This window comes from Zonotrichia leucophrys, chromosome 3 (assembly GCF_028769735.1).
Source record: "Zonotrichia leucophrys gambelii isolate GWCS_2022_RI chromosome 3, RI_Zleu_2.0, whole genome shotgun sequence".
Taxonomy (NCBI): Eukaryota; Metazoa; Chordata; class Aves; order Passeriformes; family Passerellidae; genus Zonotrichia; species Zonotrichia leucophrys.
The window spans coordinates 73,787,097-73,809,090 of NC_088172.1; the positions used below are offsets into that span (position 1 = coordinate 73,787,097).

A 21,994-nucleotide genomic window follows, 5' to 3' on the forward strand; every position below is an offset into this window, starting at 1 on the left:
GGCCAAGTTCCAGAGGACTTGGAAATTACTTTTGAGAGGGAAGACTGGTTTGGAGAGAAAAAGAGTTTAGGTTAGGAAGTAATAGAGGTAGGAGAAAAATGCTATATGATTGATAAAAAGTGCATAGGATTGCATCTTTCATATATGGGGGCATGTCACTTTTCATTTAAATAGAAAGGAAGATTATGTTTCAATATATTTTGAGACCAAAAAGGCAATTTTAATAGAGGAATATTGTGGTTACCAGCAATCATGTTTTGTTTTTCATATGGCCATCATCATACAAGTAGCAGCTTTGCACATTAAAGCTTAAAGTGCTTTACTTTAGTGTTATCCTGTTTCAGGAGGCTGCATCACCAAATACTCATTTTTGATATGGCTGGTATCTATCTATCTGCATGTTCTATGAAAAGCAGAGTTGGAGGATTCACTCAGTATCTGAACTAAGAGAGGGTATGGCAAAGAGGAGAGCATACATCCTTAACCCATTTTTCTCCTTCAAAGTATGAATAAGGGAAAGGCAAACTCTTGAAAGGACTCAAAGAGGACAGGGGAGTATCTTAAGAGAGATTTTTCCCAGGGACAGATGTGTAATGAATATGTATTTAACTTACATATAGAAAAAGCACTTTTTTTAACACTGAGAGACAGTCATTAAAGTTACATATCTATTTCAGTCATGTGTGTGTTTTATTTATTTAGCTTTATAATTATTTACAACTATTTATTTATTATTTACAATTTAATCACCTGACATCTGGGAATTAACTGGGATTTCTCACTTCTGTAATAACAGGTAACATAACTGTAGTCTGAGAAGTCTTGCTACACCTGTTTGGTAGTGTAATTAAGTGTGTGGTTAGATAGTAAGCATTAGCCTTATTATGATGGTATGAGTTAATCTCCTTTAAAAATAAGTTCATCCTTCTAAGTGGTTTAATAAATGGACAGCTTTAATAACTTTAAAATTGCCTCAAGTTAATAGTGCTAAATTTCAAGGGAGAGAGGGGAAGGAAAATGGTTTTTACTTTATCTACTTGTGCCTTGATATACAGGCTTGGATGCTTTAGGGTAAGGAATCTCTCCATGTGCCTCAAAGCTGTTAGCTGTTTTGTTTCTCCATGGTAACAGGAGTATAAAGCAGTATGAGCATGTTACTGAAGTAGGGAGACATGACATCCTTTAGGAATGGCATTACATGTGACGACTGCAGCTCTCAGGCGATTCTGAATGAGGGTGTGTTCTAGCACAGAGGCACTGTCAATATGAGCAGATGTGCTCGTTTAAGGCAAGGCTTAGGGATACAAAGATGGCCTAAATGAATCTATCAATCCATAAAGTTTGCAATAGTAGATTAGCAGACATTGGGGTTGATTAAACTCTTCCAGAAATATAACTCAACATGTGAAAAGCTCTGTGCAAGATCAAGGTCTAAACGCAAGGGTTTGACGGAGGTTCAGATAATACAGAGTTATTGATATATTTTCTGTTTAAATTTGTTTACATACCAAAAAACCCCAAAAAACAAACAAAAAAACCCAAAAAAACATGAGGGTTGGATAGGCAAATGCCATCGAAATGAATGCAGATTATCTGTAAGTTATCTGTAAGTTTCAGCCAGTAATCTTGCAATATTAACTAGTTTAATTTTGTTGTCACTTTGGCAGAACAGCGTATGTCAGGATCCCCTCAGCAGACTAGCTAAGATTGTTCTTTCATGAAGAAATGGATGAAGGCAATGATTTGGAGTGGTACAGCTTAATCACACACTGACCTCTCCTTTGCATTGATGTACTCTTACCCTTTTCTTCTGCTATTGAGGTGACTCTGACTTACTGGACTGAAATAAAATTTTCTAACTTGACCTTAAAGTAAGGAAAAGGTTCTGGCAACTTTTTTCTCATCTGTACATATTGCATCTCTTCCTGAATTGGTTCCAACAAGCTGTTGTGTAGTGCTGGGTTCAGCTAACCTTGCCAACCAAGTCGAGATTTCTCCAAGTAGATGTAGCCTGCCTGAGGACAGAGCAGTGTGCGTGCATGTGTGTGAAAGAGCCCTTTCCTTGCACACTTAGAACAGGATGACTTTCTTTTCTCTCTGCCCTTCCTCTGGGGCAGGTAAATGTAATTTGTTCTGGTTCAGGAGGCCATACAACCTGTACCAACACAAGGCAACTTTGTGGCAAACCCACCTTCCCTTCTGTTGCGCTCCATACTGATCTTCTGCTGGTTTGACTTGCATTTCTTTTCCTGCAATTGAAAATTAGCTCTTTATCTGGGCTCCCTAAGGAAGCCAACTTGTAGATCCGTGCTGCCTTTCTGCTCACGTGAAATCCTCTCCACTCTGTTTTCACGTTACTTTTGACCGAATTGGAGAAATCCAAAATTCGATGCCTGTGCAACTCGTGTGGCTGGGGAGAGCCCCATGTACAGAGGGAGAGGCAGGGGGAAGAAGAGGGAAAGCTGCGCAGTTTCGGTGAGCGGATTAGCCCCGTGCCGAGCTCCAGATTAGGAGTCCGTGCTCTGGAGAACCTTTGCTATCGCCGGCTCTGGCTGAGGCTCAGCCCCGTTCCTGCCTCCCGGTGCTGCGGAACGGGGCAGCCCCGCTCCTGCTCCTGCCCTTACATAACCGCGTTAGCAGGGCTGTGCCAGGGACCCGCTCCGAGCAGCAGGGCCCCTTTTCTAAGCCCGTACGCAATAAACCGTGCGGGACGAGGCCCGACGTGGGCCCAGAGGAGCCATGGGGATGAGGACAGGGTGCTGCGAGGCTGTGGCAGGAATGCGGGTCCCTGGTGGAGGGGGGGCATTTCGGTGGGGCTGTGGCCTCAGGCGGGCGGGAGCTGGCACGGGGGTGGCTGGCAGCGGGCTCATTGTGCCGGAGCTCTCTATCTACCGGCCGCTCGGCCGCCGCCGAGGAAGCCGGCGGGCCAGGGGCGGCGGGGAGCGCTGCGCTCGGGCGGGTATTTACGGTAATGCGGGCGTTACGGTAGCGCGGGAGGGCCTACGTGCGCGGGGGCGGGGCGGCGCGCGCGCGGCGCCGGTGCGTGCGCGGCCCCGCGAGGCGCGTCTCCCTCGCGAGCTCGCGGTGAAAGGATTTGGCGCCAGGCGGGTCCGGCTCCGCAGCTCCCGCAGCCGCACGAACCCCCCGCGCCTCCCGCCCGCACCCACCGCCCGCCGGGGCACTGACACACCGCACGCACAGCCAGAGCCGCCCGTCTGTCCCTGCTCGCCGCCGCCCGCGCGCCGCCCAGGGACCGAGCCGCCAGTGCCGCCGCCGCCGCCATGAGCTGCTCGCCCGTGAACGTGAAGAAGCTGAAGGTGTCGGAGCTGAAGGAGGAGCTGAAGAAGCGGCGCCTCTCCGACAAGGGCCTCAAGGCTGAGCTCATGGAGCGGCTCCAGGCCGCGCTAGACCAGGAGGAGGCCGGCGGGGGCGGCCCCGCCAGCGGCGCGGCCGAGCCCGGCAACGGCAGCGTGGAGGGGGAGGCGGCCGAGAGCGGCGGGGGCGCCGCGCAGCTCCGCCAGGGGGGAGGCCCCGGCCAGGCCGCGGCCTCCGCCATGGAGGACGACGACGAGGAAGGGCTGGAGGCCGCCGATGGCGACGCCATGGAGCTGGGCGAGGAGAACGGCGAGCGGGCCGGGGGCGGCCCCATGGAGGAGGAGGCGGGCGGCGAGGAGGAGGAAGAGGAGGAGGAGGAGGATGAGAACGGCGACGACCAGGGTTTCCAAGAGGGGGAGGACGAGTTGGCCGACGAGGAGGAGGCCGCGGCCGGAGACGCCAACGGCCACGGTGACCAGCAGCCGCCGCAGCCCCAGCAGCCGCAGCAGCCCCCTCCGCTCCTCCCGCCGCGCAGCGCCGCTGCCGCCAAGGAGGCTCCCGGCAAGAGCGCCGGGGGCGCCTCGGGGCCCGCCGCTGCCTCTGGCCCGGCGGGCCCCGCCAAGCAGCAGCAGCAGCAGCAGAAGAAAGCGGAAGGCGGTGGCGGAGGCGGCCGCCCCGGGGCGCAGGGCGCCGGGGGTGAGTGAGAGTGAGCGTGGCGGCGGGAACCGGGGTGGGGGCCCATTAATCCCAGCCCCCCCGCCATGACGGGGGTTGCCCAGCGGGGGGGGGGGGGGGGTTTCCGGGGCGCGCGCGGGAGGACGTTGGCGGCCCCGCGCCTCGTGCTGGCCCGGCGGGGGAGGGGCGCGGGAGGAGGGGCGGCCGAGGGGCCGCTGGGGCGCGCTGTGCATTGTGCGCCCGGCCGCGCGGGGCGCGCCTGACGTCACTTCCGGGCTGGGCCGCCGCCGCACGGGATGGCGCTGGGAAGGCCTGGCGGTACAATGGAGGCGGGAGGAGGAGGAGGAATCCCTTCCCTGGGGCTCCCGCCCGCGGCCCGCCGGGAGGAGGCGCAGTCGTGCGCATCGCACGGTGCCCTTGCGAGCGGCTGGCAATGTCCCGCTGCCTCCGTGGTGGGCGGGTGGTGATGGTGTTGCGGGTTTGGAGGCGCGGCGGGTCAGGAGGGTTTTTTTATCATTTTCGTTTTTTTCTTTTTTTTCTTTTCTTTTTCGGTTTTTTCTTGTGATGGTTTAAGTGGGGCTCATAACATTGAGGGCCCTACTGGCTGCTGCGTGGTGTATTGGCGACTTCCGTTTGCTAAATCATTTTTGATTGGAGACTAGTTTTGAGTCTCCCGTGAAAATTCAACATACTGGGCTTTACCTTAATAACATAGTAAAATTCCTTTCTAAGATGTTATTGCTGCAATTTGCAAAGTCGAAACCATTATACCGATTTTATTTCCAATTAAAATAAAACTTACAATAATGTAAATTATTCGTTGCTTCTGTTACAGGAGATGGTAAAACGGAGCAAAAGCCTGGTGAGAAGAAGAGGGGAGTAAAGAGACCACGTGAAGACCATGGCCGAGGATACTTTGAATACATCGAGGAAAACAAGTATAGCAGGTAAACAGAAATGGTGCTGGGCAGCATTTTGTGATGAGGGGGAATAGACTACAGAAGTCTTGTTTTAACTTCGTGAAAATACATGTAGCCTTATTATGTTTTGTTTGGTTTTGTTTTTTCAGGGCCAAGTCCCCTCAACCACCTGTTGAAGAAGAAGATGAACATTTTGATGACACAGTGGTTTGTCTTGATACTTGTGAGTAAACACGCTTTCCTTTGCTCTGGAAAGGTGTGGTGTTAAGGCTTCTAATCTTAATGCCACACTTTCTGAGACAGGGAGGATAACATTTGTTGATTTTCATTACAGGTAACTTTAAAAAACCAAGAAAAATACTGTATTTCCATTCATTTTTAGCAAACAAAAGAACAGAAAGCTATGACTATGTTAGCAGTAATAAGCTTGGTTTTCCTATGAATTCTGTAGTGATAGGCAGTTCTGCGAGGAAATCTTAACCAAAACCCTAATCTGGTGTGGAAGCTTAGGTGGGTAAGTGTAGAGTGCACATAGAACACCCTGCAGACAGCTCCATGGGACAGCTGTCCAGCACTACTGCCCAGAAAGCTCAGAGAGACAGCAGCATAAGTGCTTACAAAATACACTTGGGGAAGTGAGCTTCCTGCATAACTACCCCTATTTAGTGGAGTGCTCTTTCTGTCTGCTAATAAATTTAACAAAATCTAGTAATGCCTCCTCAGAAATTACCCATTCATGTAACCTGTGGGTGCGTGGGCTTTGCGTGGTGGTTTGTGCAAGTGGGATGGCTAAGAGACTTGGTCAGCAGAGCACAGAAGTTGAGAAGTGTCTGCAAACGGGGTTTTTTTTTGAGGCAGATTATAAACATCATTATTACTGTAACATTCCATTATGACAGAGTTAACATATGTATTCTTGAGGGTAAGTATAAGGACTCAGCACAATATTAGAAACTTGAAGTAATGCTTGAACTTGTTGGATTCTTAGAGTGCCATGGAAGGAAAGCTTAACTTTTGGCATTGTCTGGTATATTTGTTAGAAGTTTCAGATGGTTTTATTCCACAAGAAATGGTTTGAAATGGAAGGAGGTATTAGTTTACAGTCACGTAAATTGCTGGATATGCCATCCCTGACATTTTGCTGACTAAGTCTCAAGTTTCTAGCTGCTAACCTGGTGAGTAGCCACTTCTGTGGGAGCTTTGGATTTTTCCAATAGCTGAGTAAATAACTGCTTTTCATTATTACTGTTTCTAGTAATAATAGCATTTTCTAGAGGAAAATCTTGTTACTGGACAAGTTCTGATTTAAAGTGTTGGCAGACTCTTTAGAGATAAGATTTAAACAAAGCTGTAAGGCTGAATTGTGTAATGAATTGGCACTCTCTTGTGGACGGTGATCCAGACATGTAAGAGGTTTAGCCACGCTTAAGTGCTTCTTATTGCCTGTGTCTTACAAAGAAGCTGTAACTTCAAATTCTGTTTCTCATCGCCCATTCTAAAGGTAGCCTGCAAAGGTGGGTTTCTTCTGTATGATTTTATCTGTTTTTCAACAAATAAGAGTCAGCAATACAAATGAGAAGACACCTGGATCACTAATAGTATATTTGAAGTTGGGGATGGCTATATGCAAACAAAACAAAATCTTGTGCATAAGAGTTGCCGGTAGCACAGGGCAGGCTGCATTTTAGTGTGTTCTGGCATCCTGCAGGTTTTATACCAGAGCAGAATTCCTCACTGTTTTACTTATTTTGCTCCTTTCTTGTAACCATCAGGTAGGTTTGGAGCTGCTTCTGTGGATTCCTTGCTCTGGGGAGTTCAAGTGTTGCATGCTGCACCTCTTGTTACCATTTGGCATTGTTTTTCTGAAACCTACTGGGAGATTCATTTGCAATTTCATGGTGTGCAGCTCTGAAGATGCTTGTAAAACCAAGGTTCTGCTTAGGTTCTTGGGGTGATAGGTGAATTCAGCGTGTAGGTCGTGTTTCTGGGCTGAAGTAGGTTCTCTTAGCACGCTCTCTGTACTTAGCATATCTGCATCTGACTTAACTGCCTTTATTTTAATAGACATAATCTAATTTGACTTGCTAATTGACTGTATTAACCAAAGACTACATTCAGTACTTAAATAAAAACATTAGTGTTCACATTTACTTCTTAGCAGCCCTTGGGCTTGGGCTCGAGCAGTGAGACTGCTTCAGAGTCTGCTCTCTAGAGGGTAGTGGAGAGCACAATGCCGATGGCTCGGTGTGGTGGAGAGAGGTAACTGACAGAGGGTTCAAACAGGTGCAGATGGAAGAAAATAGAGGGAATTTGTGTGACAGAAGTGAAGATGGGTTAGCTAGCTTTTCCTAAGATCCTGCTGATCTTCAGTCTGCAGTTCCATCTAGGCATGTTGCTTCTCTGAAAGATCCTGGGTACTTGCTGGCAGTTTGTCTTTAAAAATCACTCTTAAAAGCTGGCATTATCTTTAATGCATAAAATTTGACACCTGTACTTAATTTTGTAATCAGAGTAAACAGAATAATTTTTATGTTAACAGATAACTGTGACCTGCATTTTAAAATCTCAAGAGACCGGTTTAGTGCTTCCTCTCTGACCATGGAAAGCTTTGCTTTCCTTTGGGCTGGAGGGAGAGCCTCCTATGGAGTTTCTAAAGGCAAAGTCTGCTTTGAGATGAAGGTGAGTTAATGTTTATAGGAGACTTTTGCATACTTAAATGTAATATTTATACTTGTCACAATTTTTGGACTTGGTTGAAATGAACTGATGTGAACAGGACTCTTGAACGGCCTTCTCTTAAAAGAAGATGGCTCAGTTTGCAAAACTGTTTTCTCTTTTATAAGAACTTTGATTTAACAAACAAACAAAAACCAGAAATTTTAAAACGACCCACAAAACACTACATTTGTTCTGAATATGAGAGTTTTGGTCTTATATTTTAATCATTAATTCTATTTGTCATCTCATGCATCAACACTGAAAGTATCTTTATACTCTCTACTCAAGTTTGCTTGTGCTTTCTGGAAAAATCAGAAAGCTTGACTTATTTTTTTTTTAAGAAATATAAATTATCCCGACAGTCCTTTCTGGTTCTGCTTAGTCTTTGAGTTTGATCTGCTCTAGGCATGGTTTTGGGCTGGATGACCTCTAGAGGTCCCTTTCAACATCATTAACTCTGACATGATGCATTGAATGTGAGTATTTAGCACTTAGTTGAATTTTGAGAACAAGAGTTCTCCTGAAGAGTAAGAAAGGCAAAGAGCAATCAGCCTTCTAATAAACTGATTTCTCCAGCTTGTTAATGGAAGAGGAGCAAAACCACAAGGCTTGAATTTATTTTTCTTATTCCTTTTTGACTTAGCAATGTTAAAAGGCTTCTTTGCATATGATGGGCCTGTGTATATTAATCTGTTCTCTTCTCTAGTGCTCTCAAATGTAGCTGTTACCATGAGAATTGGGTAGTGATCCCATTGTGCAACCTTTTGCATGCAGTGATTTCTGTGTCTGTTGATAGCTGTAACTTTGGAAGGCCAGTGAAGTGAAGTTTATGTCACTGTTTATTGTCCTGTTTGCTTTCAAACGAGTTTCAGCTCAGTCCCCTGACTGGAATAGTTCCAGAGATTGATAGGATACTGATGGGCTTTCATTTCCTTTTAGTAAAGTTTCTAAAGACAGTTAAAAAACAGCTGGCTGCATGTAGATTCCAGTGCATTTAGGTGGTTTGGGGTTTCTGGGGTATTTTAGTTTGTTGCCTTTTTTTTTTTTTTAATCTGGTTATGTTGTTTGGAAGCTGGCGGCTTGCCCAGGAAGTGTGCTCACAGAGAAAAGGGATAGCGTAATACTTTCCCTCTAAGAAGCAGGTTTTTTAATACAATGCACATTTTCTTAGCTAAGTAATTTACTGTTAGTCCCAGCTTCATGGCAACTCTGTTTCTCTAATAAATATTTGTATTGATTGTGATGTTAATACAATGTCAATAGGACTTCAGGCTTTTGACCACTGACAAGGGACTGCTGTGACAAAGTGATGAAGATTTATGGTATCTTCATTGCTAAGTCAGGAGGTAGAACTGTTTAGTCACTAGCTGCAGTTCGATATTCTTCATCCTGTTTTGTTTTTGCTGAAGGTGATCACATAAACTTTGCAGAGATTTAACCAAAGTGTAAAGGTTCAAAATGTTACCTTTTGTTCTTCCGTCTTGTTAGTGTATAATAAATACTGCTTACCTTTTACTGAATAATTTAAAAATAGGTTACAGAAAAGATTCCTGTTAAACACCTGTATACAAAAGACATTGACATACATGAAGTGCGAGTTGGCTGGTCACTGAACACAAGTGGAATGTTGCTTGGTAAGACTTAAATGTTTAATTGCTTTTGTGTTGATGTGGCTGAAGTTTAAATTTTGATTTTTCCTGAAGCAGGGGGGACAAGCTTAGTGACTGTAATCCATGTGTTGTGAAAAGTGATCTTAATTTGAGTCATTCTCTGAACGTGGTGTGAGAAAATTCATTACTAGGACCAAATAAAGTAATTAAATATTCAGGCATGCAAGGGTTAGGACCATAATTTAAGAATTAATTCTTCCAATGATTATGTATGAGTTATGGAGAACATTGTTAAGTACTTACAAGATAAAGAATTTGTCTTTCTCATGTAGTGACAAAAGTAGAAAAGGGGAGTTGCCCTTCCCTCCACTTCTAAAGGGTAGTGCATGGTATAAAATTTAACCCATGGTAACTGCATTTTCTTTTTTCTTGGTGGAAAAATCCTAATTTCTGAAAATAGCTTGAAAGAAATAAATAAGTACAACTTCATTATATATGAAAAATGATGATAATAATAGTATTTATAACTTGTTGCTGAAACACATATTTGGGGGAAATATTGGTGAGTTGGTGTGTTCTAATGTCAGCAACAGCTTTCTACTTAAGTCACACCTGAGTCCTTGTGTTTGACACTTCCTGTTAGCTTGTTCCTTGCAGCTTCATCCTCAGCTGTTGCATAGGCTGACTGTCTGCTAAACTCCCTTTAAAATGGGAGGGGTAAGTGCTCCTGGAGACTAACTTCAGAAAGCCTTTCTGACTACGTTACAGCAAGTATACCAGTGCATAATCAGGTCTTCACAGTTTAAAATACTTGTTCATGTCTTTATCTGACAGTTCAGCTTTTATTGAGAGCATAAATCTGCAACCAACAGCATAAAGCTTTTAAACAGGGATGAGGAAACACTGCTGTTCTATCTCAAGTGAAAGTATTGAATAGAAGAATGAGCTTGTATAGCTATTGGGGGGTGTCATAGATGTTTTAGCATTAATAAAAATACTCTGAACAGCAGCTTATTTGAGTAGTTGTAAGGTGATTTATGTCTAAAAGGAAAAGCCTTTTTGTAATTAGTTTAAATTGTTCCTTCAGGTGAAGAAGAATTTTCTTACGGTTATTCTCTAAAAGGAATAAAGACATGCAATTGTGAGACTGAAGACTTTGGTGAGAAGTTTGATGAAAATGATGTGATTGCATGTTTTGCTGTAAGTTTTCACTTATATTTTCTTTTGAGGGGAAACATCCTTGAATTTTTAGACTGCTTTGATGTTAGAAGCAGTAAAGCAAATACATAAAATTATGGGAGCAAGACAAGATGTTTAACATAGGCAGGCAGTAGAAACGGCTGCTGTTACTAACAGTGACTGCTGGCAACATTATTTCAAGTTAATGGACAAATGTCTTTTAAAGCCTTTTAACAAAAAATCAGATCTTGAACAAAATTATCATTGATAGCGACTCATTAGAAGAGAAAATTGGTTTTAGTTCCTTTATGAAGCAACACTGTTACAGAAGTTGAGTGAACATAGCCAGTAGAGTGAAGTGACTCATTACCTGTATAAAGTGAGTTAATTTTATCCAAAATAATGCTTTGTCTGAAAAACAGAATTTTGATGGTGATGAAGTGGAGCTCTCATATTCCAAGAACGGACAAGAGCTTGGTGTTGCATTCAAAATAAGCAAGGAAGTTCTTGATGGGCGACCACTCTTTCCACACGTTCTCTGCCATAACTGTGCGGTTGAGTTTAACTTTGGTCAGAAGGAGGAACCCTACTTCCCAGTACCTGAGGAGTACACCTTCATCCAGAAGGTCCCCCTGGAGGATAGGGTCCGAGGACCAAAGGGACCTGAGCAAAAGAAGGATTGTGAAGTAAGTTTCTTCTGATGATCTCAAAAGTTGTTAAAACACATGGATGGAAATGGTTAGAGTTAAGGAGACTATTCCATCTCACTCTGACATTTTTTGTTTGCTTTAATACTTAGTGTCTTGTGACCTATTCACTACCACTACCTTCCCCACCCCCACAACCCCCTCATCCCCCCTCAGCATGCATTAGGCTTGCTGGGCTAAGTTGTATATTAAAGAAAATCTTTGAACTAGTATCTCAAATACAGAACTTTTTGTCATAGGTGGTGATGATGATTGGCTTGCCCGGAGCTGGCAAGACTACATGGGTTACCAAACATGCAGCAGCAAATCCTGGAAAATACAATATTCTTGGGACAAATACTATTATGGATAAAATGATGGTAAGTGATAAGACTTTTTTATTTCTTGATATATTGAAAACTTTCTGTAAATCCAGAGTCTTTGGCTCCCGTAGAGTACTTTGGTATCAAAGAATCTGGGTATTAGTTAGCTAGTGAGCATTGGTATTGAAGAAAAGACTGGCTTTGGCACTTAGTGAATGGTGTGGTTGACAAGGGTGGTGTTAGTGGTATTAGTTGGACTCGGTGATCACAATGGTCTTTGCCAACCTAATGATTCTGGGTAAAGATTTTACTACCTTGCTGAGATGGGAATTCACACATGGCTGGATTCAGGAGCTTTTTTGTGGTCAAATGTAAGAAATAGTCAGCTGTTGTTGACTACTGAATGTATTTCTACTTCTCTATACATCACTGTTCTCAGAGCTGGAATTAGTATTGTGAGGAATGTACCTTGAACTGAACAGTACCAATTCTTGTGGAGTCTTTGTTTACAAATCTCTTACGTTCTGGAGAGCGTTGAGAATTTCAGTGATGAATTTGCAGCAGTTGTGGCCTTGGATTGAACAACCCTTGAAGTGTGTGGAAAGCATTTAGCAAAGCATGTCAGCCATATGTATGGGGACTTCACTGACTAACTCTGGGAAATTTCTCCATAGGTTGCAGGTTTTAAGCGTCAGATGGCAGACACTGGAAAACTTAACACACTGCTGCAGAGAGCTCCACAGTGTCTTGGAAAGTTCATTGAGATCGCAGCTCGCAAGAAGCGGAATTTCATTTTGGATCAGGTAGAAGCTTCAGTGAAAAACGGTTAAGGAAATTTTCTATAGGCTGTTTTGTAGTAATTAATTGGGATTAAAGTTATATTGTAATAGCAGTTGTTTCAGTTACTGACTTAGTAGTCATTCAGGGGACACAAAGTTGAGATATTACTACAAATGCTTGTCTGAACTTCTCTAGATTTATGGGATGTGGGAGGAAGTGTTGTAACACATTGATACGAGCTCGTAACTTTGCATTATGCAGCATCTTTATGTCCAGTTATTTGTAAACTTCATTGCAAGCTCTTGTAGAGGTGAAGTCTATACACCATAAGTTGACTTCCTTAACTCTTACAATGACAGCTACGTGTAGTAAGTTACTGCATTTTTTTCAGACAAATGTGTCTGCAGCTGCGCAGAGGAGAAAAATGTGCCTGTTTGCAGGCTTCCAGCGCAAAGCAGTTGTTGTTTGCCCAAAAGATGAAGACTACAAGCAAAGAACACAAAAGAAGGCAGAGGTGGAGGGAAAAGATCTTCCAGAGCATGCAGTTCTCAAAATGAAAGGCATGGAACATAATCCTATACTGTGTTTTAGGATGCTGAGTATCTGTTTAACGGATTAAGTAAACGTGAAGTCTAAAAAACCACTTTATCTTAAACAGTTGTACTTATACAAAACTGGAAGACTATTGTAACTTGGTAGGATAACACTATATTGTGTTCCCTCTGCTGCAGTCCTTAACACTACTCAGTTACGGTGATACGCTTCATGCAGATGCACAAAGCTGTCTTGGCATAAAGTGCCCTATATACGTGATATATTTGGCAGAAACTGGTGTTCTGAGTGGAGGCTTATAAAAGAAAAAAAAAAAGATAGGCAGAATGTTTTCGAGGTTTGGAACAGTACTGGCAACTCCATGAAGACCTGTTTATTTCCTTTGTCACTGTTATATTTCCTAAATGCTAAGATTATGTAATTTTGTCCCTATGCTGGGGGAATGCAGCGGGTGGGAGGAAGAATGGGGGAAAGGTGGTTAAATTGCGGCTTTGCTTATATCTGAATGTAGATGCTGAATACTCAGTGTTTTTGCAATTATAGGGAACTTCACACTGCCAGAGGTAGCAGAATGTTTTGATGAAATAATCTATGTAGAGTTGCAAAAAGAAGAAGCTCAGAAGCTTTTGGAACAGTATAAAGAAGAAAGTAAGAAAGCTCTTCCGCCAGAAAAGAAGCAGAACACTGGCTCAAAGAAGAACAAGAAGAGCAATAAAAATCAGTTTAATAGGGGTCAGAGAGGACGTGGAGGATTCAACATGCGGGGCAATTTCAGAGGAGGAGGTGAGCCTGGAAATAAATCTGTGACTTCTGGAGGTTGCTGCTGCTGGGGGAAAAGGCTGTAGTACTTGCATTGCAATTATTATGTAGAGGGAACCTTGATCTCACTTTCAGTAAGTTTAACATTTTAGTACATAGTTGTCCATCTTAAATGAGAGGCTTTTCAGACCTTGGATTGCACTGTTCATCTTGATGTAGGAAATCTGTAAGACCTAACAATTACTTGATGGAAGTGACTCTGTCCCTTGCAGTCCCTGGCAATCGTGGTGGATACAACAGGAGGGGAGGCAACATGCCTCAGCGTGGCGGTGGAGGCGGCGGCGGTGGCGGTGGCAGCAGCGGAGCGATTGGCTACCCCTATCCTCGCGGCCCTGTCTTTCCAAGCAGAGGTGGCTACTCAAACAGAGGAAACTATAACAGAGGTGGAATGCCCAACAGGGGAAACTACAACCAGGTGATGCTTTGAGGGGGACTGACTAGTTGAACTACAGTACTTTGGATGTTGTTGACAGCTCTTGTGCCTGTGAGGAGTCACAGACTTGGTTGTGGTGCTACACTGATGGCATGCTGCAAGGCCTTTCTAGTTTAGTGCATGTGCCCAGGGCTCTGAGTGTTGTGTAACAACTGCTGATGCCGGGGGTTCATGTTAGGGCTGTACCTCTGTCCTGTTACTATTGAAGATTCTTAGCGCATGTGTGTGAGGGCTGGTCTCTGGGTTTTTGTGTGTTTCTTCCCCTTCCCCAATAATAACAACTGTTGTTTGGCCTGAGGGTCATAGTGTATCTTTATCAAACACGTAGAGAACTTTCTGAAAATAGCTCTGCACACAGAGTCTTTGTTTTGGTGTCTGGTGTCAAACGTGACTAATAAAGACACACTAGCTTAGATCTTACCTGATGGAATATCGGTGGAATTACTGGAAAACAAAATTAGGATTACTGAAGAGCCAGCAGATGGAGCCCAAGCCAGTAAACATGGCTCAGGTTTGCCTAATACTGACAAACAGAGGAAAAACAAAATTTTATCTACTTGTATCAATGTCCCTTTGTTGTACCTTAAGTTCTGTTGAAGTTTTGTGGGCTAGCTTGTCTATTTTCAGTTGTGTGACCCATATCCTTTTGTCTGATCAGATAACATATCCTTGTAGCAACTACAGCCTTTCCTAACTAAAAATAGACAAGCTCTTGTATTTTTAGTTGTCCTGGTGCATTTAGCAGCTGGAAATAGGGTGAGTCAAAACTGGATTAGCCAGCTTTCCAGACCAGGCAACAACAGTTGGAGCTGGTTTATTAATTCTAAGGTTCTTGCCCCTGTGTTTAAAAAGCAGTTGGTTAGAGGGGAGGAAAGGAGGCTTTTGGTATTCTAGTGTTTTTGGTGGTATGTTTTTCTGTTAACCTGGGGCTGGTACTTCTATATGGTGTACGATGTTTTGGTGGTAATAAAGATTGGTATTAGAACGCTGCTAAAAAATGCATATAGACAAAGTAGTTAAAAACTGTTCTCCTCTTGCAGAACTTCAGAGGAAGGGGAAATAATCGTGGCTACAAAAACCAATCTCAGGGCTACAACCAGTGGCAGCAGGGTGTAAGTAGTCCCAACTTTACCTTTTTACTGATTGTTAACTTGAATGTTGTAAAATGCTGACTAAAATACAGAGATGCATAGTCAAAAGTGGATAGCAAAATCTTCTAATGCTAGGTAATATCACTATAAATAGCTTCCTGTGCAAAACTTAATCTGCCTTGATGGTCTTGATATATCAAATACCAGCTGTGGCTTAATGTTCTTAATGGTATGTAGTGCTTGGCTTCACGTTACTGCTGTGAAGTGAACTTTTAACTGCCTTCAGTTGTTCAGGAGCTTGCTGCTGTTGGAGCGGACTTTAATCTTCTCAAGTTCCAGGGGAACTAGACATTTGTTAAATGCTTTTTTTTCCCCCAAGTAAGAAACTTAAGCATTATGTGATTGCAGGTTAAAACTAACTATTTATTAATCTGTTGCAGCAATTCTGGGGTCAGAAGCCATGGAGTCAGCATTATCACCAAGGATATTATTGAATACCCAAATAAATGAACTGATACATATTTCTCCAAAACCTTCACAAGAAGTCGACTGTTTTCTTTAGTAGGCTAACTTTTTAAACATTCCACAAGAGGAAGTGCCTGCGGGTTCCTTTTTTAGAAGCTTTGTGGGTTGATTTTTTCTTTTCTTTTTTTGTACATTTTTAATTGCAGTTTTAAAGTGATTCGTAAGAGAACCTCAGCATTGTGCACGAAAAGAGAATGTGTCAGTATTTCAGGGTTCTACATTTTATCTGTAAAATGTGACTTTTTTTTTACCACAACAAAAGTAAAACGTTGCTTTGTACCTGGTGTCTTTTTATTAAAGAATTTTCTCCTTTTTCCCCATCCCCCAATTTCTAAGAAACAGTCGTGAGTCATGTCACAATATGATAGAAATGTTGGCAACCAGATTCGTATGGAGGCATCTTAGTAGCCCTCAAATACCATGAGATTATGTAAAGCTCCCTATTACACTCCATCCTCTCTATGAAGCTCTTGGGTGGGGAGGGGAGGAGGGGGAGGCAAAAGTTTCTGGCAATAACTAGGACTTTTTTGTAACATTTGGAACTCAATAAGATGTTGGGGGCAAAGAGGAAACCTGGGGCTAAATAGTGATGGTGGAGTGTATGTAGAAGCTCTTAAAGTTGTAAAACTCGGTTGCTTTATTTGTGGAGGCTCAAACTTGTGAAGGTACAACACCATAATTTTTTTTTCCATTTGTTCTGCATTTTGATTCTGAAAAGAAGCTGGCTTTGCCCATTTCTTATTAAACAAAACTTGTTGTAAATCCAGTTGTCTAATGGGATCTATATGAAGTTAGCTGTGTGTCTGTATAACTCTTTCCCCACAAAATACTGTATACCTAGTGTGCTTGTAGTAGTTACCTCCACCATTTTGTAAGCTAATGAAACTGTGAGTCACCCATTTTATATCTTAATTTTTAATCATGTCAATTCTCAAATGGGTGTATCTCCTTAGCCTGCTGATTCCTTTTCTCTTTAAAGAAAGTGGGTGGAGAAGTTTAACTCTAGACGTTTGTTTGCAATAAAATAAATTCATTTTACTCGTTTGGGATTGTCGCCATCAAGGTCTAAAATCCCGTTAATGCTATAAAGAGGAAGAGAATGTATGAAAGCAACAATGTTGGACAGTTTTAAACTCATTACTGTACATGCTGAATTACTTGTGTTTCTTTAAAAAACTGGTGGTTGCTCTGTTAGAGATCTATCACATGTATAATTCACAGTTTAACATGGTTATGTGTATAGGGCAAAAATCTTTGAGTTGCGCTTGCATCATGTAAATCCACTTAACCTCTTTATTGTAAAATAGCCATTAGGGAAGGAGCAGGAGGAGGATTTGGACAGGGAGTAGGACGGGAGGAAAGATTGTCATGGAGTTTAACAGAGCTTCAATTTGTTTTAACTGTTATTTTGTTCAGCTTTATGCTTCTGTAAAATTGTAGTGGCAATGTTAGCTGCTAACTTGCGTTCTAATGCCGTAAGAGAGGGAAGAGATGTACCCATTGTGAGAGGGACACGGGGTACTCGTGAGAGCACGTGGTGCTGCTGCCATCAGGGCCCTGGAGGGTGCTGGCAGTCCCCGTGGCAGTGTATGGACTAGCAGAGGCTTCTTGGCAGCAGCCTAGAGCTAGAGTCGTGTGCTGTGCTTGAAACCTTTCTCCAGTGTTAGTCAATTTCTAGTAGTCTTCAGAAGTAAAGATAAGCTTGTGTTGCTCTTCTAGCCTTTATAGCAGATGCCATTGCATATTGACATTAAACATTAACAGCACCACCTCCTTGTTAATAGTGCTTTAAATCATCCCTTTACTTTGAATGAGAAAAATGTAAATTGTCTTAAAAGAAACATTATTTAATGAAATTTGGGGAATTGAAACCCAAATATGTTTTGCTGAAATGGAGTTTTCTTTAGACTTGCAAAAAAAAGTTTAGTGTAATTAAAATCCATTTCCCTTCTACCCTCCTCACAAGAACTAACACTTTGTATGGAGTGCTGATCCTTTGCTTATTTTGGTACTCTATAAAATGATATAGTCTTAAACTAAAATATAAGAGCCTACACTTACTATGTGGTTGTAAAGCCTGTATTTCAATTCAAAAGTCTGGGATGTTTTGTTTTCAGTTTCTTTGCTGTATGGTGTTTAAAAACCAACAAAACAGCCGCACGTGAGATGCTTCAACTCTCACTCAAAAAGGAGTATCCTGTTTCTATTAAAAATACTCCTCCCCAACAAAAGCTGTTTTGGTAAGTTCAGCACTATCTGAGGAACAGAATTCAGAAAAGCTTCAGCACATGCTCTACCTGGGACACGTGTAGCTCAGAGAGGGGGTGGAAAAGTCCACGTACATCCTGCTCGTGATTTGTCACAGTTGAGTGGAGAGCAGCGCTTGCATGGAGCGGTGTATGCAGCCTGGGTCCGCCCACACACTCACTCTCAACGTAGCTCTGAATATTCCTAGAGAAGGGATTTATTTTGCCATGTGAAAATGGCTTTTAAAGAGAAGCAGTTGCCTAAAGAGTCACTAACACTAAAATACCCACAGTTTGCATTTAGAAGGGACAATATGAAACTTAGCTGGTGGCTATAGAAGGGTGAGGAGGGCACAGCGGTACATGGCCAAAAGGAGAGGGCTGAGCCATCTGTCACGTTCAGTGATTCCTTGCAGCTTACACGGGTTTGTTTACATGCAGCAGAGTACTTGGATTAGAGCGGCCTGTGCTGCTGGTGGCGGTGGCACAGACAGTGGCCTGCAACACTGAGGTTTGGGTTCATGTTTTGGGGTGCTTTTCCTTTTGGAGTGCAAACTGGCTTTGGCTTTTTCTCCCTGAGGTGGGGTTTTTCACTTGCAGAAGTACAAACCTGCATAGCTTCGGGCCTAGCTCTGGCGGTGGGACCATGGCCCGTGGTGCCTGCGCAGCTGTTGGCAGCAGGGCCGGTGCTGGTGGGGCTCCTGCAGCCCTGGGGGATGCAGCCGCTGCCACCTCACGCAGCCATCCTTCGGCGGGGGCCGGGCTGCGGGCTCAGGGCAGGGCTGCGCTGCGTGTCCCGGGAGGAAGAGCCCGCTTAACAACCAAACAAACTCTGGCTGTATTGCTGCCTCTGCTGGTTACAGTCGCTAGGATACACGCTGTGTACCTGGAGGTGCTTCCCCGACACGCCACGCTCTTGGCGAGGGCGGTGTCCTGTGTGAGAGGACTTTGTAAACAGCTGCGGGACATCAGGGGCAGGCTTTGGTTCTGGGGTGGCTTTTGGGATCCCTGTCCCCACAGCCCGCGCTGCTGTCGGGAGCGGCCTTTCCAGGCTCTGGGCTGCTTCCCCTGCTGCACCGGGGGGAGCCGGCGGTGCTGCCGCCTGGGTGCGGTGCTCGGTGTGAGTGGCACCTGCACGGGAGCTCCTTTCAGTGCCTGCCGCAGGACAGCCCAGCAGCGAGGAGAGTTTTAGACGCTGTGCCCACTTTTTGTGACAGTGGAATGAATTAAATCAGTCTTCTGGCTACATCCTTGCAGTCCAAGCCACTTGCATTGAAAGAAAAATTCTTACTCATGATGTAAGCCACTATTTTCTTTTTCCTTGCAACACTCCAAGCACTGCTTTTAATAGAAATAGGTGATGAAGTAATATTTTAAGATTAGGAAGTTTCTTTGTCCATGACCTTTTGTAAAACTAGGCCAGTGCTTTCTAGCAGGGCAACCTCAGGCAAAGCCACAAGAAATCAAACTGAGTTGCAGAGACATGAAATACTTTGACACTTCTGCAGATGTTAGCTGCCAGGGGCTGGGCTTTCCCAAGCAGAGAAGTGTGCACACACTGTATTTGTGAACTAGCAAGGGAGGAGTAAGTACAGCTGGAGACAACTTGGCCCAAAGCACTGTGGAGCATGAGGAAAGCTCCAGGGTGTCAGAAAAAGCTGCTGAGGAGCAAGTGAAACCCAGAGGAGCAGCTTTGTAACTCAGATGTGTAACAGCCTGGCTGTGGTGAAGTTAGAGCAGCGCCTCTCTCATGCACATCCTCATCCCAGGCAAAGCTCCCATGCAGGCAGAGAGGGGAGGAGGCCTTCTCTTTGAACAGTGACAGAGCAGTGGTTAGTTTTGTGCAGCTTTTCTGCTTTGCTAGGCATCAGCCATCTCCTCCAGCACAGAAGGCCTCTCCAGAGTCAGCCCTTACAGGGAACTGGCTGAAATCAGGACTTGGCCAGCAATTCATTACTTTGGATGTGACTCTTGCATTAGTTTGTCTTTCTGCCAGTACTGGGAGAGGCAGGAGGATTCAGCTACGTTGGTTGCTATGTAAACTTAGCTGTAGCTTAAAAAAGATGCTCAATGTTTAACATGTTGTCAACATCAATAGCAAAAAACAAAGGCAAGTGTAAAAAACCTAGAAATATAATTACTTGTGGGTGACTTGACATGCAAGTGTTACTTTAGAACAAGTTTTTGTTATCTCCTCTGGTTTAGCAGACAGTCTTTGATCTACAGAGTACTTTTGGTCCTAGAATTGTGGGTAAGACACAGAGATGGGGGAAAGAATGAGTAAGTCTTGATTGAGGTTATTTACTTGTAATATCTTTTCCTGAAAGAAGTGACACTTGGGGTTTGCTCACATTTGGGGTTTGCTCACATTTGGGGTTTGCTGAGGAACAAGAGTGAGGAAAGTTGAGCTACCAGAGGTGAGTCCACACGCAGCATCACATGCAGGTTGTGAGCAGCAGGGCTGTGTACCCAAAGCCTGGCACCTCCACATGCTGCACACTTTGTCTTCTCTGCTAAGTACTCCCTGCTGCTGCCACAGCACCTACAGTGCTGTGGGACCTCCCACCCAGCCTTGGAGCACTGCATTGGAGAGAACAATTCCTGAAGGCAAAAAGGGATGCTCTTCAAAACAGCTGTCCTCTACATGGCACTGGGCTTTTCCTGCCTTGGGTTTTGCAGATTCTCTGTGTCTCTGTAGGCTGCAGAATCACAGAGATTTGCTTCTGGACATGGAGTCCATCCTCCCACTTGTGACAGGACTGGCATCTGTGCTCAGGTCAGCTGGGGCTTTGTCTAGAGATGCCTGAAAACCTGCAAAGGGTCGAAATTACCTGGGCTCTCTGGGCTGCCCCATGCACTGCCCTCAGAGCAAACCAGGCCTGTCTTCCTGCCTGGCCTGGAGCCCCCAGGCTTGGAGTTTGTGGCCATTGCCCCTGCCCCATCTCCTGCAGCTACCAGGAGATGCTTGGCTCCATCTTTGTAACTGTCCTGCAGGTAATACTCGGCTCTTATTAGTTCACCCCACAGACTAAATCCAGCTCCTTCCACTGTCTTTCCAGAGGGCAGGCCTTGAGCTCCATGGACACCTTAGGAGCCCATCACTGGAGTCTCCACATTTTTTTGACATCCTTGTTGAGCAAGAAGCCCAAAGCTGGGCAGCAATATTAGATGTACTGCTCAGCAGTGTCAGTGCTGGTGGATAAGTGCGCCTCTGCATTCACTGACCACATATTTCGTGATGGAGCCCGGACTGCAGGCTGACTTATGTGCAGAGAGAACACTCCTGGCCCACATTCAACTTGGCAGCCACTGTAAGTCCCATCCTGTTCAGCAGGGCTGTGATTCAGCTAACTGCTTCCCAGCCTCTAGTGGACACCCCATCAGGCAAGCAGCTGCCCTATAAAACAACAACAATAATAAAATCTAATCTATTGTTAAATAGTGAGACAAGCACCTCAAAAAGAAACATTAGTTGTAAATTACTTGTGCAAATTAAATGTCTTCTGTGTTTGCCCTGTTTAGTCTGAGAGACCTTGCAGAAAGCAGCTGTGATAGTTCAGTTCACTAAGAATTACTTCAATGCTTAAGTATCAGTGAACACAACATTTAAATGTCACCATCTGGGCATTTGGATCCCAGACCTAGGATATTCCATCAATCACACCTTTTGCATGAACTTGCCTGCCCCGCTGTTACAAGGAGAAGAATCTCCTGTGTGGAGCAGAGCCCACCAAGCATCACCAGCTGCCAAAGCTCGAGATGACTGCCTGCTTCCCGTATGTGGCTGCAAGAGGAGCCGCTTCCTCCAAAGGAAAGGAGGGGGGAGCAATCACTGGGATCCAGTGCTCCAGTCCGCAGGGCTGCACGCCCAGCCCAGCCCTGCTCGGCACTGAGAAAACTCCACAGTCCGCTAGGCGATGGAGAAGCTGGTGGAGGCCGGGAGACACTTCCTGACAATCAGCGGCTCCCGGACATTCCTGGGAGGAGGAGGGGGCTGCTGCTGCTGCTGCTGCTTCGGCGGCTGCGTTGGCACAGCCCCAGGATATTTATGTGCCTCCACAGCCTGGCAGCCGGCCAGCCCCTTTTCATTTTTTTTCCTTTAAGGAAACACCCGCAGAAGCG

The 21,994-nt window shown here is 44.6% G+C and overlaps 1 protein-coding gene across 1 annotated transcript; it reads left to right on the forward strand.

The window, feature by feature from the left end:
- The first annotated feature begins 3,030 nt into the window (after nucleotides 1–3,030).
- On the forward strand, nucleotides 3,031–17,687 carry HNRNPU (heterogeneous nuclear ribonucleoprotein U). Its single transcript, XM_064708817.1, has 14 exons — nucleotides 3,031–4,011; nucleotides 4,826–4,937; nucleotides 5,060–5,133; nucleotides 7,450–7,589; nucleotides 9,163–9,262; nucleotides 10,326–10,438; nucleotides 10,840–11,103; nucleotides 11,364–11,483; nucleotides 12,101–12,229; nucleotides 12,598–12,766; nucleotides 13,302–13,541; nucleotides 13,790–13,992; nucleotides 15,051–15,122; nucleotides 15,542–17,687. The coding sequence occupies exons 1-14, from the start codon at nucleotides 3,282–3,284 to the stop codon at nucleotides 15,593–15,595; spliced, it is 2,520 nt and encodes an 839-aa protein (XP_064564887.1). The 5' UTR covers nucleotides 3,031–3,281; the 3' UTR covers nucleotides 15,596–17,687.
- The last annotated feature ends 4,307 nt before the right edge of the window (nucleotides 17,688–21,994 follow it).